At 45.0% G+C, this 23,591-nt stretch overlaps 1 protein-coding gene across 37 annotated transcripts in view; it reads right to left on the reverse strand.

The window, feature by feature from the left end:
• Positions 1-23,591, reverse strand: part of bcas3 (BCAS3 microtubule associated cell migration factor) — a 287,913-nt gene that overhangs the window by 150,231 nt on the left and 114,091 nt on the right. For 36 of the 37 annotated variants that reach the window (XR_007482725.2, XR_011087061.1, XM_049725724.2 and 33 more), the window contains 4 exons: positions 23,398-23,505; positions 23,229-23,305; positions 21,361-21,437; positions 18,831-18,914 (listed from right to left, as the gene is read on the reverse strand). Coding sequence is in view for 35 of the 37 variants with exons in the window: in XM_049725724.2 (XP_049581681.1) it covers positions 18,831-18,914; positions 21,361-21,437; positions 23,229-23,305; positions 23,398-23,505 (346 nt within the window). In the remaining 2 variants the exon portion in view is untranslated. The remainder of the gene's footprint in view (positions 1-18,830; positions 18,915-21,360; positions 21,438-23,228; positions 23,306-23,397; positions 23,506-23,591) is intronic. The other variant, XM_049725730.2, reaches the window with a different exon arrangement.

Genomic DNA, 23,591 nt, shown 5'->3' on the forward strand with positions numbered 1-23,591 from the left:
GAAAAATATATAAAAAAATCGGGTGATTCTCTCCCAATTACATCCGTCGGTTCAGGTCAAGACGCTCGTCTTGGTCACTGACATGTCACCTCAGTTGAGCCTGCGAAGCAAGCAAAAATGAGCAAGACAGAGAGTTTGGAAAGCTTCTTCGGAAAGGGAAAAAAACCCAATGAGGAGACGGAAGAAGAATAGGCTACGACTTCTAAGAAAAGGAAAGCTGGAGTCCTACTTAAAATATGGATTTATCGCCACAGGTGATTCTGACGCGCCAAGCCCACTCTGCATAATATGTGGCGACAGGCTAGCTAACGAGGCAATGAAGCCTTAAAAACTGCTTTGGCACATGGAGACCAAGCATACTTGTTTTTATGCCAGTCGTATAATTTTATTTCATCATATTTATATATTTATTATAAATGTATTATTTATGTACGTCCATCCATCCATCCATTTTCTGAACCGCTTAGTCCCCACGGGGGTCGCGGGCGTGCTGGAGCCTATCCCAGCCGTCATCGGGCAGTAGGCGGGGGACACCCTGAACCGGTTGCCAGCCAATCGCAGGGCACACATAGACAAACAACCATTCGCACTCGCACTCACACCTAGGGACAATTTGGAGTGACCAATCGGCCTACCAAGCATGTTTTTGGGATGTGGGAGGAAACCGGAGTGCCCGGAGAAAACCCACGCTGGCTCGGGGAGAACATGCAAACTCCGCACAGGGAGGGCCAGAGGTGGAATCGAACCCGCACCCTCCTAACTGTGAGGCGGACGTGCTACCCAGTGCGCCACCGAGCCGCCCATTTATGTACGTATATAAATATATTATTTATTTATATAAAGGCTGCTCTGCGAAAATATTTCTGACACGTAACCGGTGGCCCCAAAAAAAAGGTTGGGGACCACTGTATTAAACCATATAAGTGCATATGTTATCATTAGAACATTAAATAATACTAGTTTCAAACATGTAAATACTATATTAATAGTATAAATGACATATGGAAAATAATGTATAAGTAATATAAATATAAATATGATGTGTGTGCGTGCGTGTGTGAGTGTGTGTTTGTGTGTGTGTAACATACATATGTAGATGTAGCTAAAGTAGATATACTGTAAATATATTTTTGAACTCGTTATAATAATAAGAGTTCAAATCTTTTTAACTCTTGTTATAATAATAAGAGTTCAAAAAGTTGTTATAATAATATTTTTTTTATAACAAGGTACAAGTGTACACTTCACAGCACCGAAACCGCTCTTGTTAAAGTCACCAACGATCTCACTTCCGCAGACTCCGGTGCCCTCAACATCCTGCTACTACTCGACCTCAGCACAGCCTTTGACACTGTGAACGACTCCATCCTTCTTCAAAGGCTGCGCCAACTAGGTATTGAGGGCACTGCACTCGACTGGCACTCGTCTCTCTCTCTGGCCACCCATCCATCCTCTCTCCAGTTACACAGTGGGTCCCCCAAGGCTCAGTTCTTGCCCTCCTCCTATTCATCTGCTACCTCTTCCCTCTTGGTTAAATCATCCGCAAACTCAACCTGCACTTCCACTGTTACGCTTATGACACCCAGATCTACATACGCATCACATCCACCTGAAACCCTCCCCTCACCCACCTTGAAACCTGCATCTCTTCAATAAAAACATGGCTGACCCACAACTTCCTCAAACTCAACAGTGACAAAACAAAGCTCCTCTTCATAGGCACTAAATCCTCCCTCAATAAAACTGGACCCATCTCACTCACCATTGACTCTTCGACCATCACTCCCTGCCCTCTGGCACGCAACCTCGGCGTTATCCTGGACCCCACCACCCTTCCACCCTTATGTTAGCGCCGTTGTCAAGACCTCCTACTTCCACCTCTGCCGCATCGCCAAAATCCGACACTGCCTCTCTCTCCCTGTCGCTGAGTCCCTCATCCATGCATTCATCTCCTCCTGCCTTGACTATTGCAACTTCCTTCTCACTGTCATCACTGCTCACTCCCTCCATAGACTTCAACTAGTTCACAATTCTGCTGCCCACCTTCTTACCCACACTCAGTCCTGCAAACACATCACTCCCATTCTCCACTCTCTCCACTGGCTCCCCATCAAACAGTGCATCCTCTTCAAGATACTCCTCCTCACCTTCAAACCCCTTCACCACCTGGCCCCCCTTTATCTATCCGACCTCATCCCCTGTCGCCCCACCCATCCCCTCCGATCCTCCACTACTTCAAGCCTGACAGTCCCAAAATCAAAACTTAAATCTTTCGGTGAAAGAGCCTTCTCCCGCACAGCACCCCGACTCTGGAGCTCTCTCCCTCAATCTGTCTGCGACTCACCCTCACTCCCCATGTTTAAGTCCCGTCTAAAAACATACCTTGTCTCTCAAGCCTACGACCTCCCCTACGCATAACCGGTGTCCCTTTTCTGACTTTATCCTAATGTCTTGCTCTCGTCCCGCCTTGTACGTCCTCACCTTGTTTCCCTGTAAGCGTCTTTGGTTCCTTGAAAAGCGCTATATAAATTGAATGAATTATTGAATAATTATTATTATTATTATGTTTAGAACTCTTTTATTATTAGAATAATTTTTTACAAGGTACAATAACAATACTGTAAATATGTTTTTAAAACTCTTATTATTATAACAACTTTTTTATAACAAGGTACAAGTGTACGTACTGCAATTGTGTGGGCACTCCCTGCCTTCTGCTGGCGTGCAAGCAACTTTCGTGCCATATTTCCTCCATTTTTTTCTTTGTTAAAGATCTCCGATGTACTGAAGCCGTGATGTAACGAGGCATTACTGTAATTCCCTTAAATTTTGGGTGGGGTGGAGTGCCAGCTACACACAGGTCTCTGAGCAATGTGCGTCGTTGCGGATGTGACTGAGTTCAAGCACAGGAGGCAGCAGCCAACCACGTGCAAGGGAAGAAGCACCAACCGGTGCAGAAGTCAAAGTCTGCTTTATTGTCAATTTCTTCACATGCCAAGACACACAAAGAGATCGAAATTACGTTCACACTATCCCACGGTGACAAGACATAGTACACAATATACAAACAAGTAAACAACACAACAAATAAAAACAAGAAGGCACAAACAATGAATAAATAAGAGTGATGAATAAATAATAAATAAAAAGATAACATAATAAATAAGAGGAGCAAAAATGGAGCAAGTGTGCATCCAGCAGACAGTCAGAATATAGCGCAAAAGTACAGGACGCTACGCAGAAGGGGGGAGAGAGTTCAGGATCCTAACAGCCTGGAGTATGAAGCTGTTGGAGAATCTGGTGGTGCGGGAGCGCAGGGTCCTGTACCTCTTCCCAGAGGGCAGAAGATCAAACAAAGAGTGAGCGGGGTGACTCACATCACTCACAATGGTGGTCGCCTTGCGGGTGAGATGGGAGGTGTAAATGTCCTTCAGGGAGGGGAGTGAAGCACCAATAATTTGACCAGCCGTGTTCACTATGCGCTGCAGGGCCTTCATGTTGTATTCAGTGCAGCTACCACCCCAAACAGCGATACAACTGGAGAGGACGTTCTCAATGGTGCCACAGTAGAATGTAGTCATGACCGCCGGAGGAGCACTTGCTCGCCTGAGTTTCCACAGGAAGTACAGTCGGCGCTGAGCTTTTTTCGCCAGTGATGCGGTGTTGTTGGACCAGGAGAGGTCCTCACTGATGTGCACCCCCAGGAATCTGGTGCTGCTCACTCTCTCCACCACAGCACCGTCGATGGTCAGCGGCAGGTGTTGGGTGTGACCCTTCCGGAAGTCAACAACAACCTCCTTGGTCTTGTTGACATTCAGCAGGAGGTTGTTGTCCTTGCACCACGTGGCCAGAAGGTCGAAAGCCGGGACACGTGACAATATCATGTGTTTGTTCTTTTATTAACTGTAAAGGTACAATACATGTACATAACAGTGTGGGAAAGGGTATGCTACGTATTGTATTGAGGAGGGTTTAAAAAAATGTATATATTGTGTACTGGACCACAATGCAACAGGAGATTCATGCACAACCATGACTCACTTTGGTTTCATTATACATGATGTCCCTCGGGTTAGTGTCGTGTCGCAATTCTGAAGATGGACACTTTGCATTGCTTTGCAAGGTAAACATACTGCTAATTCCCAAATTTTCCGGACTATAAATTGCTCCGGAGTACAAGTCGCACCAGCCATAAAATGCCTGCGGAATAATTGGAACCGTAACAGACGATGAGTCTGACGTCAGCGCCTCATGTACTTCCGGAGTCAACAGCATTGTTGTTTACACAGAGGACGAAGATTTCGAAGCATTCAATGATTTGGAATGACACGGATGGTTTGATAAACTGGGCCTGTCCGCTCAACATCACTCCCAGGCTTCCTGTCCTATCAAACATTCCCTCCCACACACACATATTCGGCAAGAAGCAGCCACTCATAAGATGCTTCAAAAGATCAAAGACTCTCCCCATCTACCAATCAATACAGACATCTACAACTCACCCTCTGCTCGACTCCCGTCCAGACGACCAATTTGGAAGAACATCCCCCCCAACCGACTTCACCATCCAGCTGGCTTGGAAAATGGAATGGGAGTCCAAGGAGGTCTCAAACAAACACTTGGTGCCAGACCCCAACCAACAGGTCCCTGGCACCAACCTCCCAAGAAGACAGTGGTCCACACTCAATCGCTTCAGGACTGGACATGGCCCCTGCCTGGCCAGCTTTCACAAATGGGGCAGTAGCCCCGCCCCACTGTGTGCTTGTGGAGAGGAGCAAACCATGGAAAACATCATAGAAGTTTGTCCTCTCCACAGACTTAAAGGAGGGTTAGTCACCCTCCATACAGAAGACAAGGAGGCAACTGATTGGCTTAGGGACTTTGCATTTGCTAAATAAAAAAAAAAATCCTGGAAGGGGGATCCTCCCATCTGTGGTCTCTTCTCAAGGTTTCTCATTTTCCCCAGTAGGTTTTTTGGGGGGTTTTCCTTGCCCTTCTGGGAAATTAAGATCAGGGGATGTTGGGAATAATTGGCAATTTTTGTACATGTGAGCCCTTTGAGTCTTGTCTGTGATTTAGGGCTATATAAATAAACTTGACTTGACTAGTGTTTGGATTAGAATACTCATTCTCCAAATCCCCCCCCCCTTCTTTCAAAACGAAATGGCTGTGTCCTACATGACGCCAAGCAATCTCTGTACATCACTTGACTGATCTCCATAAACTTATACATGCATTCAGATATTGTGGCTGTTGTGTCTTGGCAGCAGACCAAGGATTTATAATGGAAGGTGGTTTAAATCAGTCAACATAGCTCAGTGGTAGTAGTCATCTCCCAACCCAGAGTTGGGGGTTCGATCCCCAGGTATTGACTATGTTGAAGTGTCCTTGAGCATTGCACTGAACTGCCAGCTGTTCCTGATGGTATGTCATCAGTATGTGAATGAGGAAGCAGTGGGAAGCTAACAAAGGTAGAAAAGTGCCATACAAGTCCAGCACATTTACCATTTTATCCAAGTTAATTCACATCTGACTTTGGTAAAAAGTACATGTAATTAGATGATAAGTGTGCTAGCTGGACAGGCTGGATATTATAGATCCCTAAAAAGCACCAGGAGTGCTTTTTACTGTGGCAACAGCAGATGAAGAGCTTTTACAGCACAAACCAGTGCAAACGAAGCACAAACGAACTGTACCATTTTGGGTCCATTTCTCAGTAGATGGGGGGCTGGGTGATGTCATTACCAAAAATTAAATGTGTAACACCTATAAAACTGTAGCAGCACAAACAAAAGTTTTTGCAGCACAAACGAAAACATTTTGGGTTCATTTGGAGTAGATGGTGGGCTGGGTGAACTCTAAATGACCTAAAAAAATAATCTCTCATAACTACTGTAGCAGCATAAACAAAGGTTTTTATGGCACAAACCAGCACAAACGCAGCACAAACGAAACAGACTACAGTAATCCCTCGTTTATCGGGGATAGTTGGTTCCAAGACTACCCGCGATAGGTGACAATCCGCGAAGTAGTGTCTCCCTCTCATTTTTAACATACATAATTTTTGGTGTATCAATAAATGTGTCACGCCCGTGCCACAGCACGCTCGGCCTGCACTTCGCTCGGCCACACCCCTTTCGTTACCGTAATGTCTGTCACCTGCTTCCTCTTGTTACCCTGTGTATTTAAGCCCTGCCCGTGTGTTTCTCCCTGTCGGTGTCTACTGTTGTGTCCGTTCCTGTTCGTGCCCAGTGTTCCTGTTCTTGTCATCTGGTTTTCCCTCGGTCTGTCTGAAGGCTCACGGTCAGAATTTTAACCTTGTCCAAGGGGACTTCATGTCGGTCAGTCTGTCTGTTTTGCTGGCCGTGAGTCTTCCTCCCATCTGTGTCGTCGGTTCCCCACCTGCCTCCCTTCCAACTCCTTTTCCCTGCAATAAATCCTGGTTCAAGCTGCATTTGGTCGCCCTGGCTCAACTCATTCCTGACAAAATGTATATTAAACCAGTGGTCCCCAACCACCGGGCCGCGGACCGGTACCGGTCCGTGGGTCACTTGGTACCGGGCCGCCAAGCCGCACAGAAAAAAAAAATAAAAATTATCGACGATCAATTAATTTAGGTCAAGACGCTCGTCCCGGTCACGTGACATGTTTCTCCAGTCGAGCCCGCAAAGCTAACAAACATGAGTAAGAATTTATTTTGAAAAATATATAAAAAAATCGGGTGATTCTCTCCCAATTACATCCGTCGGTTCAGGTCAAGACGCTCGTCTTGGTCACTGACATGTCACCTCAGTTGAGCCTGCGAAGCAAGCAAAAATGAGCAAGACAGAGAGTTTGGAAAGCTTCTTCGGAAAGGGAAAAAAACCCAATGAGGAGACGGAAGAAGAATAGGCTACGACTTCTAAGAAAAGGAAAGCTGGAGTCCTACTTAAAATATGGATTTATCGCCACAGGTGATTCTGACGCGCCAAGCCCACTCTGCATAATATGTGGCGACAGGCTAGCTAACGAGGCAATGAAGCCTTAAAAACTGCTTTGGCACATGGAGACCAAGCATACTTGTTTTTATGCCAGTCGTATAATTTTATTTCATCATATTTATATATTTATTATAAATGTATTATTTATGTACGTCCATCCATCCATCCATTTTCTGAACCGCTTAGTCCCCACGGGGGTCGCGGGCGTGCTGGAGCCTATCCCAGCCGTCATCGGGCAGTAGGCGGGGGACACCCTGAACCGGTTGCCAGCCAATCGCAGGGCACACATAGACAAACAACCATTCGCACTCGCACTCACACCTAGGGACAATTTGGAGTGACCAATCGGCCTACCAAGCATGTTTTTGGGATGTGGGAGGAAACCGGAGTGCCCGGAGAAAACCCACGCTGGCTCGGGGAGAACATGCAAACTCCGCACAGGGAGGGCCAGAGGTGGAATCGAACCCGCACCCTCCTAACTGTGAGGCGGACGTGCTACCCAGTGCGCCACCGAGCCGCCCATTTATGTACGTATATAAATATATTATTTATTTATATAAAGGCTGCTCTGCGAAAATATTTCTGACACGTAACCGGTGGCCCCAAAAAAAAGGTTGGGGACCACTGTATTAAACCATATAAGTGCATATGTTATCATTAGAACATTAAATAATACTAGTTTCAAACATGTAAATACTATATTAATAGTATAAATGACATATGGAAAATAATGTATAAGTAATATAAATATAAATATGATGTGTGTGCGTGCGTGTGTGAGTGTGTGTTTGTGTGTGTGTAACATACATATGTAGATGTAGCTAAAGTAGATATACTGTAAATATATTTTTGAACTCGTTATAATAATAAGAGTTCAAATCTTTTTAACTCTTGTTATAATAATAAGAGTTCAAAAAGTTGTTATAATAATATTTTTTTTATAACAAGGTACAAGTGTACACTTCACAGCACCGAAACCGCTCTTGTTAAAGTCACCAACGATCTCACTTCCGCAGACTCCGGTGCCCTCAACATCCTGCTACTACTCGACCTCAGCACAGCCTTTGACACTGTGAACGACTCCATCCTTCTTCAAAGGCTGCGCCAACTAGGTGTTGAGGGCACTGCACTCGACTGGCACTCGTCTCTCTCTCTGGCCACCCATCCATCCTCTCTCCAGTTACACAGTGGGTCCCCCAAGGCTCAGTTCTTGCCCTCCTCCTATTCATCTGCTACCTCTTCCCTCTTGGTTAAATCATCCGCAAACTCAACCTGCACTTCCACTGTTACGCTTATGACACCCAGATCTACATACGCATCACATCCACCTGAAACCCTCCCCTCACCCACCTTGAAACCTGCATCTCTTCAATAAAAACATGGCTGACCCACAACTTCCTCAAACTCAACAGTGACAAAACAAAGCTCCTCTTCATAGGCACTAAATCCTCCCTCAATAAAACTGGACCCATCTCACTCACCATTGACTCTTCGACCATCACTCCCTGCCCTCTGGCACGCAACCTCGGCGTTATCCTGGACCCCACCACCCTTCCACCCTTATGTTAGCGCCGTTGTCAAGACCTCCTACTTCCACCTCTGCCGCATCGCCAAAATCCGACACTGCCTCTCTCTCCCTGTCGCTGAGTCCCTCATCCATGCATTCATCTCCTCCTGCCTTGACTATTGCAACTTCCTTCTCACTGGCATCACTGCTCACTCCCTCCATAGACTTCAACTAGTTCACAATTCTGCTGCCCACCTTCTTACCCACACTCAGTCCTGCAAACACATCACTCCCATTCTCCACTCTCTCCACTGGCTCCCCATCAAACAGTGCATCCTCTTCAAGATACTCCTCCTCACCTTCAAACCCCTTCACCACCTGGCCCCCCTTTATCTATCCGACCTCATCCCCTGTCGCCCCACCCATCCCCTCCGATCCTCCACTACTTCAAGCCTGACAGTCCCAAAATCAAAACTTAAATCTTTCGGTGAAAGAGCCTTCTCCCGCACAGCACCCCGACTCTGGAGCTCTCTCCCTCAATCTGTCTGCGACTCACCCTCACTCCCCATGTTTAAGTCCCGTCTAAAAACATACCTTGTCTCTCAAGCCTACGACCTCCCCTACGCATAACCGGTGTCCCTTTTCTGACTTTATCCTAATGTCTTGCTCTCGTCCCGCCTTGTACGTCCTCACCTTGTTTCCCTGTAAGCGTCTTTGGTTCCTTGAAAAGCGCTATATAAATTGAATGAATTATTGAATAATTATTATTATTATTATGTTTAGAACTCTTTTATTATTAGAATAATTTTTTACAAGGTACAATAACAATACTGTAAATATGTTTTTAAAACTCTTATTATTATAACAACTTTTTTATAACAAGGTACAAGTGTACGTACTGCAATTGTGTGGGCACTCCCTGCCTTCTGCTGGCGTGCAAGCAACTTTCGTGCCATATTTCCTCCATTTTTTTCTTTGTTAAAGATCTCCGATGTACTGAAGCCGTGATGTAACGAGGCATTACTGTAATTCCCTTAAATTTTGGGTGGGGTGGAGTGCCAGCTACACACAGGTCTCTGAGCAATGTGCGTCGTTGCGGATGTGACTGAGTTCAAGCACAGGAGGCAGCAGCCAACCACGTGCAAGGGAAGAAGCACCAACCGGTGCAGAAGTCAAAGTCTGCTTTATTGTCAATTTCTTCACATGCCAAGACACACAAAGAGATCGAAATTACGTTCACACTATCCCACGGTGACAAGACATAGTACACAATATACAAACAAGTAAACAACACAACAAATAAAAACAAGAAGGCACAAACAATGAATAAATAAGAGTGATGAATAAATAATAAATAAAAAGATAACATAATAAATAAGAGGAGCAAAAATGGAGCAAGTGTGCATCCAGCAGACAGTCAGAATATAGCGCAAAAGTACAGGACGCTACGCAGAAGGGGGGAGAGAGTTCAGGATCCTAACAGCCTGGAGTATGAAGCTGTTGGAGAATCTGGTGGTGCGGGAGCGCAGGGTCCTGTACCTCTTCCCAGAAGGCAGAAGATCAAACAAAGAGTGAGCGGGGTGACTCACATCACTCACAATGGTGGTCGCCTTGCGGGTGAGATGGGAGGTGTAAATGTCCTTCAGGGAGGGGAGTGAAGCACCAATAATTTGACCAGCCGTGTTCACTATGCGCTGCAGGGCCTTCATGTTGTATTCAGTGCAGCTACCACCCCAAACAGCGATACAACTGGAGAGGACGTTCTCAATGGTGCCACAGTAGAATGTAGTCATGACCGCCGGAGGAGCACTTGCTCGCCTGAGTTTCCACAGGAAGTACAGTCGGCGCTGAGCTTTTTTCGCCAGTGATGCGGTGTTGTTGGACCAGGAGAGGTCCTCACTGATGTGCACCCCCAGGAATCTGGTGCTGCTCACTCTCTCCACCACAGCACCGTCGATGGTCAGCGGCAGGTGTTGGGTGTGACCCTTCCGGAAGTCAACAACAACCTCCTTGGTCTTGTTGACATTCAGCAGGAGGTTGTTGTCCTTGCACCACGTGGCCAGAAGGTCGAAAGCCGGGACACGTGACAATATCATGTGTTTGTTCTTTTATTAACTGTAAAGGTACAATACATGTACATAACAGTGTGGGAAAGGGTATGCTACGTATTGTATTGAGGAGGGTTTAAAAAAATGTATATATTGTGTACTGGACCACAATGCAACAGGAGATTCATGCACAACCATGACTCACTTTGGTTTCATTATACATGATGTCCCTCGGGTTAGTGTCGTGTCGCAATTCTGAAGATGGACACTTTGCATTGCTTTGCAAGGTAAACATACTGCTAATTCCCAAATTTTCCGGACTATAAATTGCTCCGGAGTACAAGTCGCACCAGCCATAAAATGCCTGCGGAATAATTGGAACCGTAACAGACGATGAGTCTGACGTCAGCGCCTCATGTACTTCCGGAGTCAACAGCATTGTTGTTTACACAGAGGACGAAGATTTCGAAGCATTCAATGATTTGGAATGACACGGATGGTTTGATAAACTGGGCCTGTCCGCTCAACATCACTCCCAGGCTTCCTGTCCTATCAAACATTCCCTCCCACACACACATATTCGGCAAGAAGCAGCCACTCATAAGATGCTTCAAAAGATCAAAGACTCTCCCCATCTACCAATCAATACAGACATCTACAACTCACCCTCTGCTCGACTCCCGTCCAGACGACCAATTTGGAAGAACATCCCCCCCAACCGACTTCACCATCCAGCTGGCTTGGAAAATGGAATGGGAGTCCAAGGAGGTCTCAAACAAACACTTGGTGCCAGACCCCAACCAACAGGTCCCTGGCACCAACCTCCCAAGAAGACAGTGGTCCACACTCAATCGCTTCAGGACTGGACATGGCCCCTGCCTGGCCAGCTTTCACAAATGGGGCAGTAGCCCCGCCCCACTGTGTGCTTGTGGAGAGGAGCAAACCATGGAAAACATCATAGAAGTTTGTCCTCTCCACAGACTTAAAGGAGGGTTAGTCACCCTCCATACAGAAGACAAGGAGGCAACTGATTGGCTTAGGGACTTTGCATTTGCTAAATAAAAAAAAAAATCCTGGAAGGGGGATCCTCCCATCTGTGGTCTCTTCTCAAGGTTTCTCATTTTCCCCAGTAGGTTTTTTGGGGGGTTTTCCTTGCCCTTCTGGGAAATTAAGATCAGGGGATGTTGGGAATAATTGGCAATTTTTGTACATGTGAGCCCTTTGAGTCTTGTCTGTGATTTAGGGCTATATAAATAAACTTGACTTGACTAGTGTTTGGATTAGAATACTCATTCTCCAAATCCCCCCCCCCCTTCTTTCAAAACGAAATGGCTGTATCCTACATGACGCCAAGCAATCTCTGTACATCACTTGACTGATCTCCATAAACTTATACATGCATTCAGATATTGTGGCTGTTGTGTCTTGGCAGCAGACCAAGGATTTATAATGGAAGGTGGTTTAAATCAGTCAACATAGCTCAGTGGTAGTAGTCATCTCCCAACCCAGAGTTGGGGGTTCGATCCCCAGGTATTGACTATGTTGAAGTGTCCTTGAGCATTGCACTGAACTGCCAGCTGTTCCTGATGGTATGTCATCAGTATGTGAATGAGGAAGCAGTGGGAAGCTAACAAAGGTAGAAAAGTGCCATACAAGTCCAGCACATTTACCATTTTATCCAAGTTAATTCACATCTGACTTTGGTAAAAAGTACATGTAATTAGATGATAAGTGTGCTAGCTGGACAGGCTGGATATTATAGATCCCTAAAAAGCACCAGGAGTGCTTTTTACTGTGGCAACAGCAGATGAAGAGCTTTTACAGCACAAACCAGTGCAAACGAAGCACAAACGAACTGTACCATTTTGGGTCCATTTCTCAGTAGATGGGGGGCTGGGTGATGTCATTACCAAAAATTAAATGTGTAACACCTATAAAACTGTAGCAGCACAAACAAAAGTTTTTGCAGCACAAACGAAAACATTTTGGGTTCATTTGGAGTAGATGGTGGGCTGGGTGAACTCTAAATGACCTAAAAAAATAATCTCTCATAACTACTGTAGCAGCATAAACAAAGGTTTTTATGGCACAAACCAGCACAAACGCAGCACAAACGAAACAGACTACAGTAATCCCTCGTTTATCGGGGATAGTTGGTTCCAAGACTACCCGCGATAGGTGACAATCCGCGAAGTAGTGTCTCCCTCTCATTTTTAACATACATAATTTTTGGTGTATCAATAAATGTGTCACGCCCGTGCCACAGCACGCTCGGCCTGCACTTCGCTCGGCCACACCCCTTTCGTTACCGTAATGTCTGTCACCTGCTTCCTCTTGTTACCCTGTGTATTTAAGCCCTGCCCGTGTGTTTCTCCCTGTCGGTGTCTACTGTTGTGTCCGTTCCTGTTCGTGCCCAGTGTTCCTGTTCTTGTCATCTGGTTTTCCCTCGGTCTGTCTGAAGGCTCACGGTCAGAATTTTAACCTTGTCCAAGGGGACTTCATGTCGGTCAGTCTGTCTGTTTTGCTGGCCGTGAGTCTTCCTCCCATCTGTGTCGTCGGTTCCCCACCTGCCTCCCTTCCAACTCCTTTTCCCTGCAATAAATCCTGGTTCAAGCTGCATTTGGTCGCCCTGGCTCAACTCATTCCTGACAAAATGTATATTAAACCAGTGGTCCCCAACCACCGGGCCGCGGACCGGTACCGGTCCGTGGGTCACTTGGTACCGGGCCGCCAAGCCGCACAGAAAAAAAAAATAAAAATTATCGACGATCAATTAATTTAGGTCAAGACGCTCGTCCCGGTCACGTGACATGTTTCTCCAGTCGAGCCCGCAAAGCTAACAAACATGAGTAAGAATTTATTTTGAAAAATATATAAAAAAATCGGGTGATTCTCTCCCAATTACATCCGTCGGTTCAGGTCAAGACGCTCGTCTTGGTCACTGACATGTCACCTCAGTTGAGCCTGCGAAGCAAGCAAAAATGAGCAAGACAGAGAGTTTGGAAAGCTTCTTCGGAAAGGGAAAAAAACCCAATGAGGAGACGGAAGAAGAATAGGCTACGACTTCTAAGAAAAGGAAAGCTGGAGTCCTACTTAAAATATGGATTTATCGCCACAGGTGATTCTGACGCGCCAAGCCCACTCTGCATAATATGTGGCGACAGGCTAGCTAACGAGGCAATGAAGCCTTAAAAACTGCTTTGGCACATGGAGACCAAGCATACTTGTTTTTATGCCAGTCGTATAATTTTATTTCATCATATTTATATATTTATTATAAATGTATTATTTATGTACGTCCATCCATCCATCCATTTTCTGAACCGCTTAGTCCCCACGGGGGTCGCGGGCGTGCTGGAGCCTATCCCAGCCGTCATCGGGCAGTAGGCGGGGGACACCCTGAACCGGTTGCCAGCCAATCGCAGGGCACACATAGACAAACAACCATTCGCACTCGCACTCACACCTAGGGACAATTTGGAGTGACCAATCGGCCTACCAAGCATGTTTTTGGGATGTGGGAGGAAACCGGAGTGCCCGGAGAAAACCCACGCTGGCTCGGGGAGAACATGCAAACTCCGCACAGGGAGGGCCAGAGGTGGAATCGAACCCGCACCCTCCTAACTGTGAGGCGGACGTGCTACCCAGTGCGCCACCGAGCCGCCCATTTATGTACGTATATAAATATATTATTTATTTATATAAAGGCTGCTCTGCGAAAATATTTCTGACACGTAACCGGTGGCCCCAAAAAAAAGGTTGGGGACCACTGTATTAAACCATATAAGTGCATATGTTATCATTAGAACATTAAATAATACTAGTTTCAAACATGTAAATACTATATTAATAGTATAAATGACATATGGAAAATAATGTATAAGTAATATAAATATAAATATGATGTGTGTGCGTGCGTGTGTGAGTGTGTGTTTGTGTGTGTGTAACATACATATGTAGATGTAGCTAAAGTAGATATACTGTAAATATATTTTTGAACTCGTTATAATAATAAGAGTTCAAATCTTTTTAACTCTTGTTATAATAATAAGAGTTCAAAAAGTTGTTATAATAATATTTTTTTTATAACAAGGTACAAGTGTACACTTCACAGCACCGAAACCGCTCTTGTTAAAGTCACCAACGATCTCACTTCCGCAGACTCCGGTGCCCTCAACATCCTGCTACTACTCGACCTCAGCACAGCCTTTGACACTGTGAACGACTCCATCCTTCTTCAAAGGCTGCGCCAACTAGGTGTTGAGGGCACTGCACTCGACTGGCACTCGTCTCTCTCTCTGGCCACCCATCCATCCTCTCTCCAGTTACACAGTGGGTCCCCCAAGGCTCAGTTCTTGCCCTCCTCCTATTCATCTGCTACCTCTTCCCTCTTGGTTAAATCATCCGCAAACTCAACCTGCACTTCCACTGTTACGCTTATGACACCCAGATCTACATACGCATCACATCCACCTGAAACCCTCCCCTCACCCACCTTGAAACCTGCATCTCTTCAATAAAAACATGGCTGACCCACAACTTCCTCAAACTCAACAGTGACAAAACAAAGCTCCTCTTCATAGGCACTAAATCCTCCCTCAATAAAACTGGACCCATCTCACTCACCATTGACTCTTCGACCATCACTCCCTGCCCTCTGGCACGCAACCTCGGCGTTATCCTGGACCCCACCACCCTTCCACCCTTATGTTAGCGCCGTTGTCAAGACCTCCTACTTCCACCTCTGCCGCATCGCCAAAATCCGACACTGCCTCTCTCTCCCTGTCGCTGAGTCCCTCATCCATGCATTCATCTCCTCCTGCCTTGACTATTGCAACTTCCTTCTCACTGGCATCACTGCTCACTCCCTCCATAGACTTCAACTAGTTCACAATTCTGCTGCCCACCTTCTTACCCACACTCAGTCCTGCAAACACATCACTCCCATTCTCCACTCTCTCCACTGGCTCCCCATCAAACAGTGCATCCTCTTCAAGATACTCCTCCTCACCTTCAAACCCCTTCACCACCTGGCCCCCCTTTATCTATCCGACCTCATCCCCTGTCGCCCCACCCATCCCCTCCGATCCTCCACTACTTCAAGCCTGACAGTCCCAAAATCAAAACTTAAATCTTTCGGTGAAAGAGCCTTCTCCCGCACAGCACCCCGACTCTGGAGCTCTCTCCCTCAATCTGTCTGCGACTCACCCTCACTCCCCATGTTTAAGTCCCGTCTAAAAACATACCTTGTCTCTCAAGCCTACGACCTCCCCTACGCATAACCGGTGTCCCTTTTCTGACTTTATCCTAATGTCTTGCTCTCGTCCCGCCTTGTACGTCCTCACCTTGTTTCCCTGTAAGCGTCTTTGGTTCCTTGAAAAGCGCTATATAAATTGAATGAATTATTGAATAATTATTATTATTATTATGTTTAGAACTCTTTTATTATTAGAATAATTTTTTACAAGGTACAATAACAATACTGTAAATATGTTTTTAAAACTCTTATTATTATAACAACTTTTTTATAACAAGGTACAAGTGTACGTACTGCAATTGTGTGGGCACTCCCTGCCTTCTGCTGGCGTGCAAGCAACTTTCGTGCCATATTTCCTCCATTTTTTTCTTTGTTAAAGATCTCCGATGTACTGAAGCCGTGATGTAACGAGGCATTACTGTAATTCCCTTAAATTTTGGGTGGGGTGGAGTGCCAGCTACACACAGGTCTCTGAGCAATGTGCGTCGTTGCGGATGTGACTGAGTTCAAGCACAGGAGGCAGCAGCCAACCACGTGCAAGGGAAGAAGCACCAACCGGTGCAGAAGTCAAAGTCTGCTTTATTGTCAATTTCTTCACATGCCAAGACACACAAAGAGATCGAAATTACGTTCACACTATCCCACGGTGACAAGACATAGTACACAATATACAAACAAGTAAACAACACAACAAATAAAAACAAGAAGGCACAAACAATGAATAAATAAGAGTGATGAATAAATAATAAATAAAAAGATAACATAATAAATAAGAGGAGCAAAAATGGAGCAAGTGTGCATCCAGCAGACAGTCAGAATATAGCGCAAAAGTACAGGACGCTACGCAGAAGGGGGGAGAGAGTTCAGGATCCTAACAGCCTGGAGTATGAAGCTGTTGGAGAATCTGGTGGTGCGGGAGCGCAGGGTCCTGTACCTCTTCCCAGAGGGCAGAAGATCAAACAAAGAGTGAGCGGGGTGACTCACATCACTCACAATGGTGGTCGCCTTGCGGGTGAGATGGGAGGTGTAAATGTCCTTCAGGGAGGGGAGTGAAGCACCAATAATTTGACCAGCCGTGTTCACTATGCGCTGCAGGGCCTTCATGTTGTATTCAGTGCAGCTACCACCCCAAACAGCGATACAACTGGAGAGGACGTTCTCAATGGTGCCACAGTAGAATGTAGTCATGACCGCCGGAGGAGCACTTGCTCGCCTGAGTTTCCACAGGAAGTACAGTCGGCGCTGAGCTTTTTTCGCCAGTGATGCGGTGTTGTTGGACCAGGAGAGGTCCTCACTGATGTGCACCCCCAGGAATCTGGTGCTGCTCACTCTCTCCACCACAGCACCGTCGATGGTCAGCGGCAGGTGTTGGGTGTGACCCTTCCGGAAGTCAACAACAACCTCCTTGGTCTTGTTGACATTCAGCAGGAGGTTGTTGTCCTTGCACCACGTGGCCAGAAGGTCGAAAGCCGGGACACGTGACAATATCATGTGTTTGTTCTTTTATTAACTGTAAAGGTACAATACATGTACATAACAGTGTGGGAAAGGGTATGCTACGTATTGTATTGAGGAGGGTTTAAAAAAATGTATATATTGTGTACTGGACCACAATGCAACAGGAGATTCATGCACAACCATGACTCACTTTGGTTTCATTATACATGATGTCCCTCGGGTTAGTGTCGTGTCGCAATTCTGAAGATGGACACTTTGCATTGCTTTGCAAGGTAAACATACTGCTAATTCCCAAATTTTCCGGACTATAAATTGCTCCGGAGTACAAGTCGCACCAGCCATAAAATGCCTGCGGAATAATTGGAACCGTAACAGACGATGAGTCTGACGTCAGCGCCTCATGTACTTCCGGAGTCAACAGCATTGTTGTTTACACAGAGGACGAAGATTTCGAAGCATTCAATGATTTGGAATGACACGGATGGTTTGATAAACTTGTTATTTATGTTATAGTTATTTGAGTAACTGTTAATATGTTACGTCAGGCACTTTCTCAGTTCCTCGTTTGTGTTTATGTAATGTTAGCATAGTAATGTTAGCATACTGTATCATTTAGCCTGTTGTTGCCTATTCATGTCTGTTCTTGGTGTTGTGTTTTGTCAAATAAAGTTCCCCCAAAAATGCAACTTGTACTCCAGTGGGACTTATGTTTTTTTTCTTCTTCTTTATTATGCATTTTAAGGCTGGTGCGATTCGTACTCCGGAGCGACTTATAGTCCGGAAAATACGGTAAATACTGTTTCTACTTAGCTGAATTTCGTTTTTTGTGGGTTGTTTTGGAACACATCTACCGCGAAAAATGAGGGGACCACTGTATATTTAGTCAGACCTTTTCTGCCTCACACACCAGCTTGGGCTCCTTTCCTGCCAAAGAGGTGACATTAAATGTCCCTAAAGTTAGCTTTTGTAGCTGGAAGTCGGACCGCCAAGGTTCCCGTCATTGGCTAGCGCCCAGCTCTCTACGCAACGACCTTTTAGGCCCCTCCCACAGGTGGTGAAGCTATGGGAAGTGGGACCTGCGTTGCCTTTTTGGGCTGTGCCGGGGCGGGCCCCATGGGTGAAAGCTCATCCACCAGATGCTCGAACCCCATCTCCAGGACTATATTATGAATAAGAATGGAGGGACGAGGACGGAAGGGGGCCAGGTCAGAGGACGGACCAGCAAAATTGCCCATCTCTCTACATATTAGTCTCAACCCCTTATTCCTTCATACTTTGCAGCCTTTTTCAGTGATAAAATATTAGATAAGACAACCAGTAAAGGGCTCCTTCTCCGGAAAAGTCAAAGTGTCACTTCTGCCAATTTGTTCCCCGGTTAATCTTGAACATTTTAATATTATAGACTACGCAACTGCAAGATAGAATAGTTTTAAAGTTGCCTTGCCTTAAAATGCAAGACTGTAATTACTGACACATGCTGAACATGCCACATGATATATTTAGTTTTTCAAATAGAATTAAAAAAAAATAAAATATATATATATATTCATGTATATAATCTGTTGGGTATTTTCACATACCTTAGCAGCATTGATTACTGTTGCTGTATAAGATTGTGCAATACCATCACAAGCTCCTCCTCTTGATTGGTGACATCTGATTAACTGCAAAAACAAAGTAATCAATAATAAACTGTGTCTTATATTTGTATGATTATACTGTTCATGAGGCCAGAGGTTTACAGCAAAAACTGACCGATTAGAACCATACCAACTTCAACATGTTCCCAGTCATGCCCAGTTAGACTATATTTTTGGTAAAAGTGTGGGTCACTTAGAAATGTCCATCCATCCATCCATCCATCCATCCATCCATCCATCCATCCATCCATCCATCCATCCATCCATCCATCCATCCATCCATCCATCCATCCATTATCTGTTCCGCTTGTCCCCGCAGGGGTCGCGGGCGTGCAGCAGGCGGGAGACACCCCGAACTGGTTTTCAGCCAATCACAGGGCACACAGAGATGAACAACCATATGCACATGCACACACACCTATGGGCAATTTGGAGGGCTCAATCACCCTACCAAGCATATTTTGGGGATGTGGGAGTAAACCAGAGTTCCCAGGGATAATCCACGCATGCACGGGGAGAACATGCAAACGCCACACAGGGAGGGCCATGGTGAAATCTAACCTGGCCATGCTAACCAGCCCACCACCGTGCTGCCACACTTAGAAATGTCCCTGTTTTTAAAATAAAATCACTAGTTTTTCAACATTAAACTAATTAGGAATCGTTAATGTGGTAAATTACTATTATAGCTGTTTTTTTAATGCAATATCTACTTCATAGATGTATAAAAGCCCATTTCCATCTACCATCCCTCCAGTGTTCTAATGGTCCATTGTGTTGATGATAAGAAAACCCTTGAGCATGTACCGTATTTTTTTGACTAAAAGTCGCTCCGGAATATAAGTCACATCAGCCATAAAATGCACAATAAAGTGAAAAAAATATATAAGTCGCACCGGAGTATAAGGCGCAATTTGGGGGAAATTTATTCGAGAAAATCCAACACCAAGAACAGACATTAATGAGCAACTGCAGGCTAAACGATACGGTATGCTAACGTGACATAAACACAAACAAAGAGCTGAGAAAGGGCCTGACGTAACATTAACAGTTATCCGAATAACTATAACATAAATAACACCTTTATCAAACCATCTGTGTCACTCCAAATCATTAAATACATCGTCCTTTATGTAAACAATGCTGTGTGTGCGCCACGCCGCTGACGTTGTACTCGTCGTCAATTGCAGTTCAAATTATTCCACAGGCCCGTATAACAATATATATAAATAATATATCAAATAACTATTATATAAACAACTATATTATCAAACCATCTGTGTCACTGCAAATCATTAAATCCATCATTTGTCCTTTATGGATTCAACGCCGCATGTGCGCCGCGCCGTTGACGTCGGACTCGTCTCAGATGCAGTTCAAATTATTCCACAGGCACATGTAACGGTATATAAAGTATATATATCAACTTCCTATTATATAAACAACAATACAGCGGAGCCTCGGTTTTCGAACGTCCCGGTTCTCGAACAAATCAGTGTTCGAAAAAAAAGTTCGAGATTTTTTTGCTTCGGATGTCGGACGAAATTCGGTTTTCGAACCTCGCGAGATGAGCCGAGGACCCGCATGCCAACTGACTTTGTTCGTTATTACATTCTCGTTACTCTGAGGATTGCATCAACTCTAATCATGCCTCCAAAGGAAGCAAGTGGGAGCAGTAAAGCCATCCTAAAACACAAAGACACTCCTAAAGCAATGCAACAGTGAGCGCCTGGCGCGCTGCGGTTGTGGGATTGGACCAAATTAAGCTCCCTGCGCACTGAGGTCCACTTAAATTTTGGAAACTTTAAAAATATTTTCTAAATTTTAGCGACCGCTCTGTCACAATAATGCGACAAGCGCGGTGCAATAATGCAGTTGCACGGTTGGGGGCGCGTTACGGTTGCGCGTTCGGCGGTGCGCTGCAGTTGCGCGATCGGACAAAAATGCAATGACGCAAATGAAAAAATGCTTAAAAAAGGCGTTTTGTTTAGTCTTGGAACGGATTAAATTTTTCCCATTATTTTTAATGGGACAAATAGATGAGGAATTCGTCCGATTCACTTCTTGAATCGCCTTCTGGAACGGATTGTGGTTGAAAACCGAGGTTTGACTGTAAAAGGGGAGGCTCAGTTGCGCACTGGTTAGCACGTCCGCCTCACAGGTAGCCGGTTCGATTCCACCTCCGACCCTCCCTGTGTGGAGTTTGCATGTTTTTCCCGTGCCCGCATGGGTTTTCTCCGGGTTTCCTCCCACATCCCAAAAAGATGCGTGGTAGGCCAATTGAGCACTCCAAATTGCCCCTAGGTCTGAGTGCGAGTGTGGATGGTTGTTCGTCTCTGTGTGCCCTGCGATCGGCTGGCAACCGGTTCAGGGTGTCCCCTGCCCAATGCCCGATGACTGCTGGGATAGCCTCCAGCACGCCCGCGATCCCCGTGGGGACAAGCGGTATAGAAAATGGATGTTAGATTACCTGGTTCTCAGCATAAGCTAGCCATCGACTTCCAAGTGCGACTGGATTGAGGTATGGCCCAGGACAGGGATAGCAACCTGAAAGACAATATAATTTATAATATATATATTTTTTGTTTGTTGCGGGTACCACGAATTTTCAGAAAAATGTCCTGGATACTGTATGTACATAACCAAATGTGTGTGTGCGTGTGCGTGTGTGTGTGTGTGTGGGGGGGGGGGGGGGGGGGGGACATACAGACATACAGAACCAAAACTGCCCAACAAAATAAAAACGAAACAGAAGTTTTTTTAAAAACATGATTCAAACTGAGCGGTGCCACAATGGTGCACTAGTGAGCATGTCTGCCACAGTTTACAGGTGCAGGGTTCGATAAGGGTCCAGGCCTTCCGGTGTGGAGTTTGCAGGTTCTCAGAGGGCCTGCGTGTTTCTTCTGGATGGTCCGATTTTCTCTCACATTTCAAACACAAGCATGGTAGGTTGATTGACCAAATTGTCTGGAGGAGTGATTGTAAGTGTGAACGTTCGTTTATGTGTGCCCAGTGAATGGCTGTTCAAGGTGTACCCCGCTTACAACCCAAAGACTGCTGGGATAGGCTGCACCATGCCCGAAACCCTCGTGAGGATAAGCGGTTGAGGATATAGATTCCAAAGTCCCTCTTTGCCAAAAACTAATACGCTCATTTACTTCATTGATCAAAGCAGTGGTCCCCAACCACTGAGCCGCAGACCGGTACTGGTCCGTGGGTCACTTGGTACCGGGCCGCCAAGCCGCACAGAAAAAAAAAAAAAATTTGTTATCGACGATCAATTAATTCAGGTCAAGACGCTCGTCCCGGTCACGTGACATGTTTCCCCAGTCGAGCCCGCAAAGCTAGCAAAAAAGAGTAAGAATTTATCTTGAAATATATTTAAAAAATGGCGATTCTCTCCCAATTACATCCGTTGGTTCAGGTCAACACGCTTGTCTCGGTCACGTGACATGTCACCCCAGTCGAGCCCGCGAAGCAAACAAAAATGAGCAAGACAGAGAGATGTTTGGAAAGCTTCTTCGGAAAGGGAAAAAAGCCCAATGAGGAGACGGAAGAAGAGGCTACGACTTCTAAGAAAAGGAAAGCTGCATTAAAAAGAACATTTCTGGAGTTCTACTTAAAATATGGATTTATCGCCACAGGTGATTCTGACGCGCCAAGCGCACTCTGGATATGGAGACCAAGCATCCTGCATTAAAAGACAAGCCTTAACCACTTTGCGTGTCATTATCTCCGATTACACCTAGACTCATTTCTGAGAAACAAGCTCAGTGCTCCCACTAATTCAACGTTTTATTTTTATGTCATTTATACTTGTTTTCATGCCAGTCGTATAATTTTATTTCATCGTATTTATATATTTATTAAAAATGTATTATTTATTTATATAAAGGCCGGTCCGCGAAAATATTTCTGACACGTAACCGGTCCGTGGCGCAAAAAAGGTTGGGGACCACTGGATTAAAGTACATATATTCATATACATGATCAGTTTAACTTTACTTAACCGTATTCAAATTTATGAACATGAATATACATTCTGCCCGTGTTCTGAATAATCCCTGACATTAGCAAAAGATGATGGATTCTTAATACTAACAGTTTATCTTGCTTATAGAAACATTGGACATGGTGGATGAGCAAAGGAGGGGAAGGTATGTTTCAATTCAAAAACATTGGAAGCAAGTAACTGTATAGATCTGATCATTTATCCGTATGGAGGGAGAAAGAGAGAGAGAGAGACCGAGAGACATAGATACATAGATAAAGCAATAAAGTGCCTTACTTAAAGAAATGAATATATAGATATATAAATTAAGCAATAAAATTCCTTACTTGTAACAAAAAACTTCTTCGTTAAGGTGCAGCTGTCAAATGCAGCTATCTTTTCTTGTAGGATGACAGCAAGAATACTGTAAAAGAGAAGTCATTAATAAAATACAAATCGATTTATAAAAATTAAATAACAAAACCATTAAATATAAATTAAACAGATGCAACATACTGCTCGTTACAGAGAAGATCATGAATCTGGGTCTTGAATTGAATTGATTTGACGAGTTCCCCTGTACTGAGTGAATACAGGTCAGCACAACAGTAAGGGGGGCTTGTTCTGGAAAATAAAAAAGAGGAAAACATGAGAAGGTCTGTTCTTGTTTGTGTTGTTACTGACATCAATTAAACAATCATTCTACAGGG

This window comes from Syngnathus scovelli, chromosome 7 (genome assembly GCF_024217435.2).
Source record: "Syngnathus scovelli strain Florida chromosome 7, RoL_Ssco_1.2, whole genome shotgun sequence".
In the NCBI taxonomy this organism is placed as follows: Eukaryota; Metazoa; Chordata; class Actinopteri; order Syngnathiformes; family Syngnathidae; genus Syngnathus; species Syngnathus scovelli.